Raw genomic sequence first — 17,741 nt, 5'->3', positions numbered from 1 at the left:
ACTCTTTAAAATATATTTATCTAAGGAAGAAAAGTATGCCTTTGTATAAACTTTTGAATACTGTCCCCTTGGAGACACACACACCACATACTAACACACCAACAGTAGCATAAAAGATCAAACATTTATTTAAATGCCAGGCCTCTTAAAAAAAAAAGAAAAGAGCATAAAGCTCACAGAAAACAGCAAAAGCAATTAATCTTTTTTTTTGTACTAATTACTGGGAGTGAAAAAAGGAAGTATTGCTTCTTGCATGCCTTAAATATTATGGCCACCCTAATTTATCTGAAGCACCCTTTTATGACAGCAAGATCCAGAATAATTTGTCTTACTTTCAATGGACGTGTGATAAACAGCAACACGATGTGCACTTAAATATTGTTTTAGACCAAGTATTTTCCATGAGCTATTGAGTAAATTATGATGCATTATTCAAAACGGGTACCGAAAATTAATGAATCACAAAAACTCACAACCACCAGATTATGGTGGTTAAACCTATTCAATGAATTGAAACTAAAAAAACTGCTTTAAACTTAAAGTAAGAGAGGTGGAAAGTAGTAACTATTAAGCTGTTTAGGTAATACTATTCACACAAGACTATACAACTCATAATCATCCATTCAAAAATACAACCAAAGCTGTATTTTAGCCGTCAAATATTATTCTCTCTTTACCCACATATCATCTCACATTTCACATAATATTCCTATGGATGCACTTTTCCAATTTCAATATACATAAAATATATATAAAATGCTTGCCAATATTTTGAAGATGCTACCCTTGTGCAATACAGTTTGTGCTCTCTTCGGCTGAGAAGCTAAAGTCAGCTCCTGTTACTGTGTGGTGAAATTATCATTTTGTCGCAAGTAAATTTCAGCAACCATAAGATCTGAAATCAATCTGAATTAAAACACAGTAGAGAAAAAACAGTGCATCACTCAAATTTCACATTTGACAGAACTTTTCTTCCTACATGGGAGCCTTTCTGGAATCCCTAAACGATTTACATTTCTTTCTAATTAAATTCCAGCACCCTGTGTAATAAAATCTGAACTGGCAAATCAATATCATTCATTTGTTTTCTGAGGTCATTTGCGTGACTAATTGACATCTCTAACCTTTTACTCATGAACTCATCAATATGCTAAAAGCAATCTTTTTCTCTCCTACCCCACTTTTCTTAAAGCAAGCATCTGCAAATTTCAGAAACTGCACAACTACAGCAAGACCCACTAATTCTGCAAGCTTGCACCTGCAACATAGTAGTTTATATCTTCGGTTACTGACCTGGACATATCTCTAGCAACACTCTGTGTAAAAATCACGTTTATGGGTGTGACACAGTGTGCCAGATTTAAATAACAGTGTGCTCAGGCTCCAGGGAGGTATAGGTGTGTGCAGTAGCATAGCCAAGCAATCCCAGGCGTTGATGAAGAAATTGGCTGGACGTGCATGTACAGTCAGACACGCTCGACTTAGCCGGGTCCTCATTAGCGCTCTGAGGCTTGTAATTAAAGCACTTACGCCCACAATAGTATAAGAGGATCCTGAGCAGGACAGAAAGAGAGATCAATAATGTTAGAATGAGAAAGAAAGACAAAAAAGAAGGAGCCAGAGGTTAAAATGAGAAGGAAAGAAAGGAAAGAAGAGAGGCACCATTGTGGTAGATCCAGAGCATCGGTGTTTATGCAAACACTCAGCGCTCATTGTGCAGGGTCATTCCTGCTGAACACCCAAGGAACAAAAGCAACCATCCGCTCCGAGCAACTTTCACTGAATGTCAAGAGACAGCAGTGGGTGAAGGGTGCAGGACTTGTGATGATGCCTGCTTAATGCCTAGGGATGGTGGTGGGAACTTGAGCCAGACCTTAAGGATAAGTAGAGGAGATGTCAGTTTGAGATGGTCCTACCTGTGGTTTTTACATTTGATTTTAACCTATTTATTGGATTATTTATTTATGGAATTTGTATAATACCACAGGAACACTGTTTTCATTATGGATTAGGTATTGACTAATTAATTTAAAGAAGACTGCACTGCACTGTTATTGTGGACCATTGTTTGAAATAAAACCAATGAGCATGGTTTATACCTTAGCTTGCTGTGTGTGTATATCCTCATTGACCAGTCCATCCTCAGTTTATGTCTATAGATCTCCCGGGTTCAAGAGGAGTATGCCAGGTGCAGACAATCCTGGCATCATACAATTATTGTCAATATTATACACCTATGGGATTATCGGGGATAAAAACCTTGGTGGCACAATTACCCCTTGGACCGGAGGTGAAGAACAATTGTCCAGGAGAGGAGTTCAGAAATACACATTGGACAGCCATGTGTATTGTATGAGTATAGCATTGCTCATTCTGCATCATAAACTCCAAGAGCTCCAACATGCCATTGTGACGCTTAGCAATATAAGGTATTTTCTGTGCTTAACTCCTGTTCATTCAGTCACTCACCTTTTATAAGCACAACACAGCTACAGTTTTGGGCTTTCTTGAAATCACTTTAGGCATAAGTTATAATAAGGTCTCTTATAAAGATTTTTTAAATGCCAAAGCCCTATTAGATGACCAAAAGTATCTGATAACTACCATAGGTAAAAAGTGTATCCCCTTTTAGGAAAACTAAAATCTTCTAATAGTGTCAATAAAGGCGGATTAAAACTACCAATTAAGGCTTGCATTTTACATTGTTGATAACATTATTTCTCTTTTACAATACAAGAAGGACTCACAAATCTAGCACATTTCAGAAGCTCAGATAAATAAATGGTACATAGTCATAGCTAAACAACGAATTGCAGCAATTGTTCTCTTCCGGGTATGTCTAGCAAATGCACATGGGTTCTGCAGTTTCCTCAACAAGTGTTCTCCTGCTCTGTTCTTTCCTTTCTTGCTTTACTCAAAGTGCTACATATTACACCGACTCTGACATCACCTCTTTCCCTTGAAAAAAAACTTTAAAAACTAGAAACATTAAGAATATTGTTTTGTTTTATACATACATTAATCATATAGTTTGAATCAAATTTACAAAAGTATAGACTTCCAGTGCTTATTTTTATTCCTTAAATTTCCAACAGCTATGAAGTGAGAGATTCAAACCGGAGCTTCTGCGGTTTGTGAATGAATATTTATTTAGATACTGTTTCAGAAGGATTGCACCCACTCCTTGCAGATGTTAATGATATAATTCATAAATCTACTGATACCACGCAAAGTTGTAAGCAACAGCATCTCAGAATAAATGTTATACTACTTCAACTTACATCAGCCTACAAGACGATTATACCTTCTCACCCCTGTCTTCCCGATGTCCCAAAGCCACTCTGCTGCTCCTGGTAAATGAAGACATTTACATTTAAATACTTGAGACTCCCTTCTTTTTCTTACTTTCTAGAATAGTTCCTCAGTGTTTTTTTTTTTTATATCAATGTACATTGGCTCTTGTTTCACATCAATTTCTCCTTATGTAAAGTGCACTGTTCTCCATTATTGATGACTAGTCTTTTTACTAGCTACTCAAGATTGTCTGTCAATACACATTCTTCACCATAGCTACACGTTAGTTTTAATCTTATTCCAATTTCTAAAGGTCACTTTCATGCTACACTGTAAACTTGTGTCCTTTCATCAGGTAGCTTGTAGTGGTAGATGTTATTAATGATAAAATATAAAATATCAGTATGGTTGATAAATATATGAAAAAATTAAGAAAATCAGCTTTGCTTCTCCCTTTTAAGATTCAAATGCATGTGCACATACAATAATATCAATCCAGTTATTCCCAAATTATTTCAAAAAAGCATATTAAATATTGTCAGTCCATGCATTCCTCATATTCATCCTGCTCATTAAACCTTCTATTTTTGTGTCAGCCCTGGCATCACCTTTTCCTAATGTAATTTATGCCCAAAAACTAATTGTTATTATATATACAGTACATATAATAAAAATATTATTATTTTTTTCTCCAGCCATCTGGAGTATTTTTTTTTTGTTTTTTCTGTCCACCCTGGCCATCAGACCTTACTCTTATTCTATGTTAATTAATGTTGACTTATTTTATTTTCTTACTGTGTCTTGTATTTTTCTATTCTTCATTATGTAAAGCACTTTGAGCTACATTTTTGTATTAAAATGTGCTATATAAATAAATGTTGTTGTTGTTATATGCCTATATATTAATTACACAGCTTGAATGAAAAGTCACTACAGGTCAGCCTCCCAGTCACCACTCAAAGGTTCTCAGGGACAAAAAAAAAAAAAAAGACTACCACAAGATGGCCAACTTTGGCTCAACTCTGCAGTGAAAGTTAATATTAAAAATAATATTAAAAAAAGTTAGGTCAAGAGATACCTAGCGACTACATCAACATCCTGACATAGAAGTATTTGGTTGATTCTTTTGCAGTACAAAATGTGAAGCATTTCTTCATGCTTCAAATTAGCACATTATCTGATCAATATGCAAAGCAGTCCCATTTATACGCACAAAAGTCATACTACCCATGTCATAAAAACAGCAACAAGTCATATCTGCACATTCACGGCTATACCCCAAACAGAAAATATAGGATCCTCCATCTTTCAGCCGTTGCTCCCACTGCCATAGAGCACTGTGCAGGAGAGTTTTCGAACCAGAAAACAGGCTGCTTGCTTTTATGTATTTTATCTGTGGTTGCAAACCATTCTTAGAAATGTCACTGATGGTATTCATTAAAAAAAAAAAAACAGATTAGGGGCTTAGTCACGTTATGGTACAGCTGACTTAAAGAAATTACAGTACTTGTAAAGCATTTGTGTCTATCAGAGGAACACATTTATATTAGTGACAACACATTATATTTTAAACATTAGGTTTTTAACCAAACCATCATCTATAAATATTCAAAGAATTCTTTTTTCTTTTTTAAAAGAGACATTTGCTCATTCAGTATTGCTTTTTATGCAGATTTTCTCAAAAGTCAATGCTGCACTGCTTTGTAAAGGCCTCCAGAGAAGTCTTTTTATTTTTCTTTGTTGAGGTGAAACTGATTGACACAGCAGGGTATCCCTTGTCTCATTCATTACTGTCCTGTGGGTACAGTGCCTTTACTTGAATGGCTTCAGCAACTGCAGCTGGGGAGTCATGGGGAGGTGGTTGTAGATATGGCAATGCCAAAAAAAAAGATTCAAGACAGCTGAGCATTTGTAACTGGCAAGAGGTTATGCACACATTTGCCATAGAATTGCCCTAAAAGAAAGAACAAAAAGCAATGTGACCTCATTAATATTAGCAAATTTCCCAGTAACAGATCATGCAGTTGGCACACCATCCCTAAAGAATATGACAGTGCCCAACAGTCATCCTTCAAAAACTGCAAAACAGCAGCAGCTGTCAGAATATTCACCCAGCCATTTACGTTGGGATCCTGCATGCTCATTCAGTCTAAAAAAAAACCTAATCAGAATCTGGGATATGAAAAGCACAAACAATTAATGTACAGTATACTGTGCATACTGTGGCTGGCAAATGATTCAGAAGATGGTAAGAATACTAAAAAAACAGGCAAATCAATGGTCTGTAATAAATATCCAAGGCTTTCAGAAATATGAATCTAGCAACTTACAAGAAAGTCTCTGAAGCCCGTTTGGCTGCCTTAGCCTGATTTAAAAAGTTAGTACATGAGGCTGCTTAAGCATTTAAAGATTACTGTGTGTGTGTGAACTGTCCATTTGATCTTCACTGAAGTCATGCCATAATGGAAAAATTTTTTCTAAAATTCCAATGTTAATTAGCTGAACTAATGGATTGTGGGAAGGACTCATTTTGCTAATACAGTAAGTTATGCTGCCACAAAACTAATCTGGATATCACAACAACAGAAGTAAAGATGAATTTCACTTGATAGCATGTGTTTGCTAAAACTGGTATGGCTGATGGTAATTTCCATCTTCACAAACACACTTCACTTGCCCTGTTTAAAGCCTTTCTTCTTATTTCAAAGGCAATGCTAACAAGGCAGGAGTGGGCTTCCATCTTTAGAAATAATGCTGTCATTATATCTACACCTTGGGTATTACAGTACTGGAATCCCATAAATGTTATCAAATACGACAGTAAAGCAAAAAATTTCTGTCCTACACTGGATTCAAATTTTCATGACTCTAACTAACTGTTGTCACATTATATATTACAGTATTTATTACAATTCACAGATCTGAGGTTAGATTGCACTATTTAACTTCTGAAGGCAGTTGGGTTTCTATTTTTTTACAGAAGTAAAGACAACCTAAATTCAACCAGGTGGCTGGAAAAAGTTGAATTCAGCTGCACTATGGCATAAATAATGGGCGGCACAGAGGAAAAAAGGAAGGGGAATAGTTCACAAATAATGTATGTTCACAATACTTTGGAATTTTAGCTCCAGTAAACTAACTGAGGAATACATACATTAACTGAATTGCTTTAAGTATGATCTCTGTCCTAAATTAAGAATTGTACTTCTTACAGTAAACCTTGAGCCCTGTCATTATCTGTGACAATCTTTGGGAAAATCTTGAATAGTAATCTATACTTCAAAAGTCAAAGTCAACTTTATTGTCATCTCTGCTATACACTGTACAGGTACATAGAGAGATGAGACGACGTGGCTCCAGGTTTCCAGTATAGACAAACATAGAACAGCATAACAGAGGATATAGAATAAATAGGCATATGAAATAGACAATAAATAAGTGACACATTTTAAACTAGAGAATGTGCAATATGCATTTAAATAAAGTTTAAGAGTTTTTAAATAAAGTTAGAACTAGAAAAAGACGAAGAGGTAGGAAGAGGAAGTGTGATGGCTGGGAGTGAGTTCATGAGTCTTATGGCTTGTGGGAAGAAGCTATCACGCATCCTGGAAGACCGAGACCTGATGCTGCGGAAGCGTCTGCCAGAAGGAAGGAGCGTGAAAAGTCCGTGTGAAGGATGAGAGGGGTCGAGCACGATGCAGGAGGCCCTTTTGATGCAGCGTCTGTAGAAGATGTCCTGCAGTGGCGGAAGAGACGTTCCAATGATGTTTCCAGCTGCTTTGATGATCCTTTCAATCCGCCTGATATCAGCAACAGTACTGTTTCCGAACCAGGTGGAGATGCAGCTGGTTAGGACGCTCTCTATAGTGCCCCTGTAGAACATGGTGAGGGTGGGAGGGGGCAGGTTGGCTCGCTTCAGTCGTCTCAGAAAGTGTAGACGCTGCTGGGCCTTTTTGGTGATGGAGGTGGTGTTGGTGGTCCAGGTGAGATCATCTGAGATGTGAACTCCCAGGAACTTGGTGTTTTTTACAGTCTCAACCGTGGAACCGTGAATGCTAAGTGGTGTGTGGGTGGAGCGAGCTTTCCTGAAGTCGATGACAAATGTCAAATGTCACACCTCAATCATAGTCAACACTGTTTGTCTTTTCTGAAATTTCACAGTCTAACCTTCCCTGTCTCTCATATTATAGTAATAATCTGTACACTCAATTATGACATCTGTTATCTACTATATAATAAAACACTACTTTCTGTGTGTGAGTGCATCTGGATGTTTGTCCGGTCATTCTGAGCAATCTGATTGGTCAATTTTGCTTTTGTCCGATTGATCAGTTTGGCTTTCATTGCTCATTGGTAGAGACAATGACATTATACTTTAGGGGTGTGAAGTTATGTTAGTGACAATTTCATTTTTCACAAAAAAGAAGTTAAAATAGAGCACTTCAAAACAACGAAAAAGTTGTTAAATACTAACGAGGCACAAACATGGTCTTCTTCAAAGATGGAAAGTATTTCCATTTGGAGTAATGGGTGGCCATTCTACTATTTTTTGGTTGTCAAAAAGTGGACAAGAGGTGAGCAAAAAGCCTTTAGGGGTGTGAAGTTATGTTAGTGACAATTTCATTTTTCACAAAAAAGAAGTTAAAATAGAGCACTTCAAAACAACGAAAAAGTTGTTAAATACTAACGAGGCACAAACATGGTCTTCTTCAAAGATGGAAAGTATTTCCATTTGGAGTAATGGGTGGCCATTCTACTATTTTTTGGTTGTCAAAAAGTGGACAAGAGGTGAGCAAAAAGCCTTGAAATAATAGAATCTGAGAAGCAGGCTTTATATGAACGCAATCAAGAGAGGAAGGACCAGGCAGGAGAGGTTGAGACGCACGATGATACAGAGGAAAGACATAGGAGGAACATCGAAGACAGACATAGGGCAATAGAGGTTGAGACATGCAAGGAAAGCCAGCAGAAGCGTAGTAGGAAAGCTGCTGGTAAGTGTAAGGTAAGAAAGTTTGAAACACGTAAACATAACCGAAAAGAACAGCAGGATATTTATGTTCTTTCTTCATTAAGTATTAAAAAAATCCTTTTCCTAAAGAAGTTTGTGTAATCTAATGCCAATACCAACCCTCAGGCAGGGGTAACACCCTACAGGATTCCTACCATTTTAGAACTTTCTTCATGAAACATTCAATGTTTTAAATTCAAACACCTGTGAAGTTTTCCATCAGCAGCAAAGACCAGATGGAACCAAACAGAACCAGACTCAGTTTGTGAGATCAGCACCAGAGAAAAAACTCTCAGTAAGGCATTAAGGCCACCAATTGGTTTTAACCTGTGCTGTCATATAAAATAGCAAGTAAAAATATGTTCCAATTATAACACTCGGTTTAGCTGTTTGGTTTGGTTTGGTTTTGTACAGTATGAAGTCACTGTCAAGTCCAGTGAACTGTAGGCCAAGTGAAACCACTGATAACTAACAGTTAATGGAGTTCAAGCAAACTGTATAAAAAAGCAGCAAAATAAAACTACTAACAGCACAGGCATTCTTTTCTTTCTTCCACAGGGTTAAGTACACATATGTCCATTGCTTACACTTGATGAAATCAATATACAATTAAGGTATTCTCTAGTGTTCTTGCCTGTAATGGGAAAACACCTGGATGGAGGCTGTCAGCTTTTATTACTGATCCTTGGAGTCTACAGAAAAGTGACACAACAACACTTTTATATTAGAAAAACACTTGCTCAAAAAACAAAAAAAAAAACAAAACACAAACATAAGAAACTTTGCATTTCCATAGACATCCTCCAAAGTATGTCTGCAAACATCTCTGGTTCTAGCATCCCAAAAAAGGCAAAAGTATACAGAATATTGTATTTCAAACCTTGCTATTCTTGTACTTTTCATATACCACATTAATAAATGCAAAACACTGACATACTCAATCATTTTCCAAAATGCCTCTTTATGCCGGTTTTTAATAAAAAAAAGAACTGAATAAAATGGATTAAAATAATTGTTTTAACAATAAATATTATCTACACAGTAAAATGTTTTTATATTGTCACTTTTAGTTCAATAAATAAAACATTTTATGATCTTTCAGGCCATATAGCTTTGTAACCCTCGAGATTTTTAAACCTTTCCTTCCTTCCTTCCTTCCTTCCTTCCTAGAGTCAAGTCGATTTGAACGAATGAGGATTTAAGGCCCTAGGGATTTCTGGGTGCTCCTGAAGTTGTTTACTGTCATGAGTCAGTGACAGTAAGTGGTGTGAATTGCAGTAGCTAGTAAAGCCCTTCAAACATGCATAATATCTGTCCATAAAAACTATAGTAAGAAAAGTGATTTTCAATTCAGGCTGTGTTGAATAATGGAATGCATTGAATAAATTAAAAAACTTTGATTACTTCTTTTTTCAGGACTCTTAAGGTTAAAACAGCAACTGTTATATTTCAAAACAGATCATACTCTTAGTAACCTAGCATGAGCTAATAACTGCTGTTTGACAGAGATGATATCTTAAGGAAGGTGCATACTTAATAATAATAATATTCTTCCATCCATCTTCTAAACCAGCAGTATACTGAGAAGGGCAGTAGGGAAGCTGTAACCTGCTTCAGCAAGCATACAGCATGAGGCAGGCACAATCCCTGTACAGAACAGAATTCCTTCACAACGTGAACACATAGACAGACACAGACACACACACACATACTGGTGCATCATCACCAATCCAACTAACATGCATATTTAATAAGAATAATAATTAATACTTCCAAAAACTTAAATCACCAATGTTCTGCACATTTCAATGAAATCAGAGCCAAAACAAAAGACATGTTGCATAACTGGGAAAAACAGTCATATGCCCTTTTCCTTAATTTCACATGGACATTACTTATCCTAAACTGCACATCCCCTGACTGAGAGAAGAAATCTTGAGCACCAGACCCCCATAAAACGTTTCAACTCATTGATCACTGGCAGCAGAGTAGGAGCAGATCTCTTGTTGCTATTAACTACGATGCTTCTATGTCACCCATTAGTAACACAAGTATCTGACAGCACTGATCTTTTCATAAGAAGAGAATCCCAGAAGAATTCACCTTCTTTCTTTCACTTTAGTTGTTGTGCATCAGCGTTCTCATGCTTTGCTAGCTGCTTTGGATGATGTACAGTGATGATATATAATGAACTCACAAACATTTTTTACATTGTCTTTTGGGTGACTAATACTGTAGGTTATTACACAAAAAAACAACTGATATCCAATAAATCATTACAGTACTTCTATTATGGTAACTTAATATGATTTCATACAGCTTCATGTTTGTCTCATAAGATGGCTTGGGAAAAGAAATAGGATACATTCTGATGTTTATAGTGTACACTGGAAAATGTCCTTAAAGAATAAAATGTAACACGATTTGAATTATTAAAAATACTAATAAATTACCATTATTCAATACACAATCAGTAACTATCACGCATTCAACACATTTATGTTGTTTCACACAGGGCAGCATCTACAGTAGCACCTTATTAAGCTAATTCTATTTAATTGTTCTATTCTTTGCCCCTATAAGTAGTCTTGAAGGAACTGCAAATATTGTTTAGGATTACAAACAGACATAGTATGGGAGATAACAGATCTACTAAAAAGGAATCTGCTAAATTATTAATGATATGAAAAACACACTCACTAAAAGCTACATGATACTCTAAATAATAAATAATCTAAATATCAATTTCAAACTGCAATTCTTAGTTTAAGGCATGGGAAATATTTTAATAATACTGAAACTGTAGGATAATTAACAGTAAAAACAACTTAAAAATTAAAGTGCATCTTCTTAATTATAAAATTATGTGAAAATGAATAAATTCTTTCTTAATACACAGATTATCTAGTTACTCAGTATAATATGTCTTGCATACCAGAAGATATCTTGCAGGAATAAAGAATAAGATGATAATTAACAGAAACACCAGTAAACATAAAAATCCTCTAAATTGCCATAACAACAAAAGATGGGAAGATGATGATCTTCTCTTTCACAAGCTTTTGGAGATACTAAATAATTAATAGCACTTTATGTGATAATATTGACCTTGCAGTTTAGGAGCATTCTTGAAGGATTATCCGTAAAAATATTTACAACTGGTTCATGCAATTTATTTTTCATGGAGTGCTCATGGTCAACAGCATTTAAGTATTGTTCAGATTTTTTAAAGAATGTCTTATCAACACTGAGCACTGGCAGATATAATAACTTACTGAAGGACGCACAGTCTGCCTGATTACAGGTATACTGTTTTAAGAGTGTTTATTTTAATTAAGGTCATTTTCAAAATGTGCACTTTGCATGCTCCAGAAACTAAGAAACTGTGCTTATTCCAGTATAAATTGTCAGCTGAATACCCCCATTTATAGTTATATCCACTGTGCACACGGCAAGCTGCAAATGATCTAACTACAGCATTAAATACCTAATGAAGACTTAACCTGCAAAATTGTTGGGTTGCTTACTTTCTTCTAATTTTTTTCAAGATTAAGTTCATTCCTACCTGTTATGATTATACTTTTTCAATGAATAAGGATAGAGATTCTGATCTAAGGAGGCATTAAGGCTGACACAAGCAGCAGAGGTACATTGGGAGCTGAATCTCTTCTTGATCTTCAAATGAGAACCCGGCAGCATGTGTTACTATTATTTACTATTCAGCGGATGCCTTTATTCAAGGCGACTTGCAACATTTAAGAGGTACAGTTGGTTACATTTCTTTTGTTTTTTAATTGGCAGCACGAACATGTGAACTAAGTGACTTGCTTAGAGACTGAAATCCAAGGTCTTAACCACCCCAACCCACCGCCTGCCTAAAGGTAACTTTATGCAAGCTATAGTTAACAAAAGAAGAAGTGTTTTTGTCAGGGATGGAGATACAGTATAAATGATCAGTTTAAATACATAGAAATTCACCGAGGGAGATATGGTATGGTAAAGCAGGATGAGATCACCTGGGCATTTGGAGAATTTGTGTTTGGGTGAAGAGGAGTCCAATGATGCAGGTGGAGAGAATAAACTAACAGGAGGACCACAGCAGAATTTTCAAGTATCCTTAGAAATCAAACCTTCTAATCTCTAATGACTAGCATGGTTTAAGACAGCACACACATCAACATGTTCAGAGACAGTTTATACTTCTAATACAAACAGGTCAAAAATGGCTAAAAGCACACTAACTACTTGATTCCATTTTTACCGCAAGTTCCCATGATGCAGAATTACTCTGCTATACCTTCATTACTCCCCAACCTGATTACCAGAATTCTCTAATATGCACTCTTTCTGCACACTTAATGAAGGGATAAAAACAAATTCATAATGATGTTTTTATAGTTCACACTTGGAGGAAACAGAAAAGGCAAATCAACATTTAATCTGACTAAATATGCTTACTGCACACCATAAAATAATCTTCAAATATGCATTAAAAATTTACAAAACTATAAAATTTCAAAACTCCAGAGTATCCAGGATTCATGACTGCTTGACCTATCTATACTTTCCATACATCTTCTGATGCCAGATTTGTCTTGAATTCAAAGAGTTCTTTCATTAAAGGCTATGCCGTTTAGAAATTCCGGCTCCTACTATGTGGAATTCTCTCCCCATGTCAGCCTGTGAAGCTCTATCTCTGCAAATGTTCAACTTGTGCCAAACTGAACAAAAACTCTTATAATAATGCCCACTGTATCCAGCAAATTGTGGTTTACTACTATACTGTATACTCCCCAATTATATGTGTAGGATTAAAAGTAAAGACAGAGGTAAAAAGTTTAGGGGTAATTGTTGACTGTACTCTGAATTTTAAATCGCATATTAATCAGATCTCTAGGACAGCATTTTTTCACTTAAGAAACATAAGTAAAGTTAGACCTCTTATATCACTGAAAGATGCTGAGAAATTAGTTCACGCGTTTGTTTTCAGTCGACTAGATTACTGTAATGCACTCCTCTCAGGACCACCCAAAAAAGACATCAATCGTTTGCAACGAGTGCAGAATGCAGCTGCTAGAATCCTAACTAGGAAAAGAAAATCTGAACACATCTCTCCAGTTTTGATGTCACTACACTGGTTACCTGTGTCATTCAGGATTGACTTTAAAATACTGCTTAGGGTTTATAAAGCCTTAAATAATCTCACCCCATCTTATATATCGGAATGTCTTGACACCTTATATTCCAAATCGTAACCTTAGATCCTCAAATGAGTATCTCCTTATAATTCCAAAAGCTAAACTTAAAAGAAGTGGTGAGGCGGCCTTCTGCTGTTATGCACCTAAAATCTGGAATAGCCTGCCAATAGGAATTTGCCAGGCTAATACAGTGGAGTACTTTAAAACACTGCTGAAAACACATTACTTTAACATGGCCTTTTTATAACTTCAAGCTAACTTAATTTAACTTAATCCTGATACTCAGTATGTTCAATTTCCTCATAATTATTACTCATGGTGGCTCCTGGTGGCTAAAATCCGTACTGACCCCTACTCTCTTTTTCTGTTTCTTTTCCGGTTTATTTGTGGTGGTGGCCTGCGCCACCTCCACCTACTCAAAGCTTTATGATGCTCCAACAATGATGGATGGATTAAAAGGCAGAAGTCTACATGACCATCATCATCAAGTCCTTCCATGAGAACCCTAAATCCAAAGAGGACTGTTTCATTTATGTTAGGTAGAATGCCCAGAGGGGACTGGGCGGTCTCATGGTCTGGAATCCCTACAGATTTTATTTTTTTCTCCAGCCGTCTGGAGATTTTTTTTTGTTTTTTCTGTCCCCCCTGGCCATTGGACCTTACTCTTATTCTATGTTAATTAATGTTGATTTATTTTGTTTTCTTATTGTGTCTTTTATTTTTCTATTCTTTATTATGTAAAGCACTTTGAGCTACTGTTTGTATGAAAATGTGCTATATAAATAAATGTTGTTGTTGTAATGTGTATACATGTACAACCTCTGCCTTAAACCTTGGTTTGTAACGAAGAAATCCCACACAGAAGACGTCCTGGGCTCAAATGCCAGACCTAGCAACATCGATGTGGATATGGCAAAGTTCCTCAGGTCTGAGTGGGATCTTTCATGAGTGATTCAGTTTTTCTGATCCACATCTCAAAAGCATGTGACTCTACACTGGCCCCATACGTATGGAAGTGAGTTTATCCTTTCATGCACTTGCACACAGTCTCAGGTTGAATTTCTGCTGCCAATGCTGCTGGGATATGCGTCATCCTCCAAGGCACCGAAGTGAGCAGAACAGTTGTGATGATGAATAGATGGGCAGATGTCACTGAGAAAAATGTGTGAACATGAATTACATTTTACGTTTTTCTTGAATCTTTTTTTCTTATGTCCAGTTTTCTATTCCTCGATTGCAGGAAGCTACCACACAAGCCACCTGAACTGGCCACAACCCACGGCCTGGGCCTGAATGTAATTTCAGTTCATAACAGTGTTAACCCATACACACACACTCTCCTATCATGTTAAAAATTAACCCAGAACTACCATACTATACTGTACATGGAATGTGGTTGTTACAATTTCAAGTAAGCAGTGAAAACTTCAGCTTGGTGTCATTTTTGACAGATGATTGTGTCTGGCCATCCCACAATGAGAAATGCACTCAAATAATGAATAACTAACTCTGACAATTGAAAATATGTAAATAAATATTAAAAAATCAGAATAACTAATGCACCCCATTCATTTTTATTTATTCCCTTCCAAGCATCTTCTTTATTTCTTTTGCATCCTGTTCTTCATGTTCCTTGAAGGCCACTTTGAAGAGTTCTCCTAAATAAAGCCACCAATTAAAGGCTCCGTACGCATTTAATGGAGATACACTGGACACCTAATGAGTGCTGATAGTGCTCGTTCCTGGGTATTGAAGGTGACTGCCTGACAGTGAAACGCTTGTGTAAAGATGAGGGACGGGCGGATGGACGGCTGGCAAGGCCCCCAGGCTTCACCTTTTGCCACACACACACACACAGAGTCTCCAGCATTGATCGACCGGACACTTAATTGCACGCGCGGCGCTTTTTAAAGACTCGAATTTGAACAGTGACTGATGTTATTGGCTAAGAAAGGCCTGAGCTGCGATCTGAGAATGGCGATTGTGCTGCTTTAGAGAATGGCTGTCTGACACCATACGCTGCCCATTCGCTATCCATGTATCGCAGATGGCAGAGAAGCTTACCCCGCCATCTCGTCTGCAGCGGTATCGTTTTTGGAGGCTACCAAGAAACCCGTGTACCCATAAAACACACGCACACGTTCAAGGAGTGTTACATAATCTCAAGGGAGTGGAGATCAAGCACGAGCTCTCAAAACACACACGCGTTTTCTGCACTTTCCCTCCTCCTCCTCCGACATTGGCACGGAAATCTCACTTTTGTTTTTTGGCCAAGAGCCTCAAGTGACCGTTAGAGGGTTGGAAGACAAGGGCCATCGTCTACGGCAGACTGCACCCTGCATTAGCACTTTCCGCCTTTTCCAACTTAAACTTGAATAATGATCTCCACCCCGACACCCACATTTTAATTGATAAAACCTGCTAATGGAGAATGCCCAGTGGAGAAGACAAAAACGATCACAGCGCTTTTTCAGGCGATTTTCTCCCCCTAGTCTTGCGATACATGTTAAATCACTGACGGATGTTGTTATAATTTGGCAGTATTGTTTAAATGCTTATCAAAATAAACCCTTGACAGGAAAATGGGGGTGACACCCCTGTTCCAACACACAGCCTATCTGTCATTGAAATAACTTCCAAAATGCGCAGCGGCCTCACGGCGCAAACATCAACCGCGCACCCGCAATGCAAGTCCATCATAGCGGCGGCACAGTACAAATATTAAACATCTGAAATATAAATAGGTTTCAACCCGCACCACAAACACCATACGCCTTTAAATGGGCACAAAATAATAACAGATAAAACTGATCATGCAGAAGCACCATCAAAAGGGTGGCTAGTTTATATTTAAAAAATACTTTACGGGGTAAACACAGCCAAACCCCATCTCTGCTAAAACTGATCAAAATTTCAAATTCACCCCCACCCCCCAGCCCATTGGAAATAATGCGCGGTTAACTTGGTATTCAAAATATGCAAATCGAGCCAGCAGATACAGAACAAAAACAGCAAATTCGTGAATTGCACGAGCAAATACTAAGAATAATAAAACCGCAATGGACGATTAAAATTTGATAACGCAATGTCATCTGCAGCCATACCCGGCTTGCCACAATAATTCCTTAAATTGTTCGACAGCAAAGAAAAATAAAACGGATTTATTTCAAGCCCAGACAAATCAAAAATTGAAGGAAAAAAAACTATGCAGCCATACACTTCAACCCCAAGGTCAAACAACGCCAAAGACAGAAAAAAATACTCGCAATAACGGAAAAACTACGGGCTGTCAGCCCAATCCAAATGCAACAATGTGGCAAAAAGGGTGCACCCGATTCGGATGCCGCCGTCAATCGCCTCGCTGCTTACTTGTCACATTCTTCCTTACAATAGATTGGAGGGAACATGAAACAAAAAAATGGGAAACACGAGCGATAATGGATATAACCCAGCAGAGGCGATTATTATTATTATTAACAAGAACAATAATGGTCACAATAAAGAGCAGTCTCGATCATTACCTTCGGACAGTTCCAGCTCCAGCTCGGCCAGCCTGGCTCTCACCTCCAGAGGAAGCGCCAGGGTATCACGGTCCGCCATTCTTTTAGCTTTTATTTGCCACGCTTTTCCTGCAATTTTTGTTCCTTTTTCTTGGTCCCCCGTCTTTTCAGTACAGTCCTTATTCTGCAGCGAATCAGCAGTGCATGGGTCAGAGGACGATAAAAGAGCACGTAGCCGGGCTACTAAGGGAAGGGGTGGGCGCCTGTTCCCCCTCAGTAATGCCCCGCCATGTCTGCGTTCTCTCGATCACTCGCTCGGTAAGCAGCAGGGTCTGTAACGCTGGTGCAAATTCAGCCTGTCAATACGCAGAAGGAAGAGCCTCCTTACTCCACAGCGCTCTCCGCGTTGCCGCCGCCGTCGCCGTCGCTGCTGCTGCTGCTGCTGTTCCAAGCCTCTCAGGGATCCGCTGTTGGACTCACGTCACCCCCCCTCTCCCTCCTTTTCTCTCCCGTTAGTAAAATCTTCAGACCAGTAGAGGGCGCGAAACACTCCGCACTTTTCTTAACTGAGGACCGTGAAGGACAAACCCAAGAAAAGGAGCGGGGCGAAGCGACCACGACCATTTGTGGTTCTGTCTGATTCATCTCTTTCCTGTCTTTTACTCCTTTGCGCTAATTATCCCAGGCTAAAACCAATGAAAACACTTTGGACTTTGTCGTATTGTATAGCATTTTGTATAG

At 37.8% G+C, this 17,741-nt stretch overlaps 1 protein-coding gene across 12 annotated transcripts in view; it reads right to left on the bottom strand.

Annotated features, from left to right (window-relative positions):
* The window catches only part of dip2ca (disco-interacting protein 2 homolog Ca), a 537,137-nt gene extending 519,637 nt beyond the window's left edge, over window positions 1–17,500 (bottom strand). For 8 of the 12 annotated variants that reach the window (XM_039753581.1, XM_039753585.1, XM_039753588.1 and 5 more), the window contains exon 1: window positions 17,022–17,496. In XM_039753581.1, the coding sequence (XP_039609515.1) occupies window positions 17,022–17,100 (79 nt within the window). In that variant the 5' untranslated portion in view covers window positions 17,101–17,496. Of the gene's footprint in view, window positions 1–17,021 lie in introns of all 12 variants that reach the window. The other 4 variants (XM_039753583.1, XM_039753587.1, XM_039753586.1 and 1 more) reach the window with 2 other exon arrangements.
* Between the last annotated feature and the right edge of the window lie 241 nt (window positions 17,501–17,741).

The sequence above is a fragment of the Polypterus senegalus genome, chromosome 5, assembly GCF_016835505.1.
Source record: "Polypterus senegalus isolate Bchr_013 chromosome 5, ASM1683550v1, whole genome shotgun sequence".
NCBI classification, from domain to species: domain Eukaryota; kingdom Metazoa; phylum Chordata; class Cladistia; order Polypteriformes; family Polypteridae; genus Polypterus; species Polypterus senegalus.
This window is presented reverse-complemented; position numbering and strand designations above follow the sequence as displayed.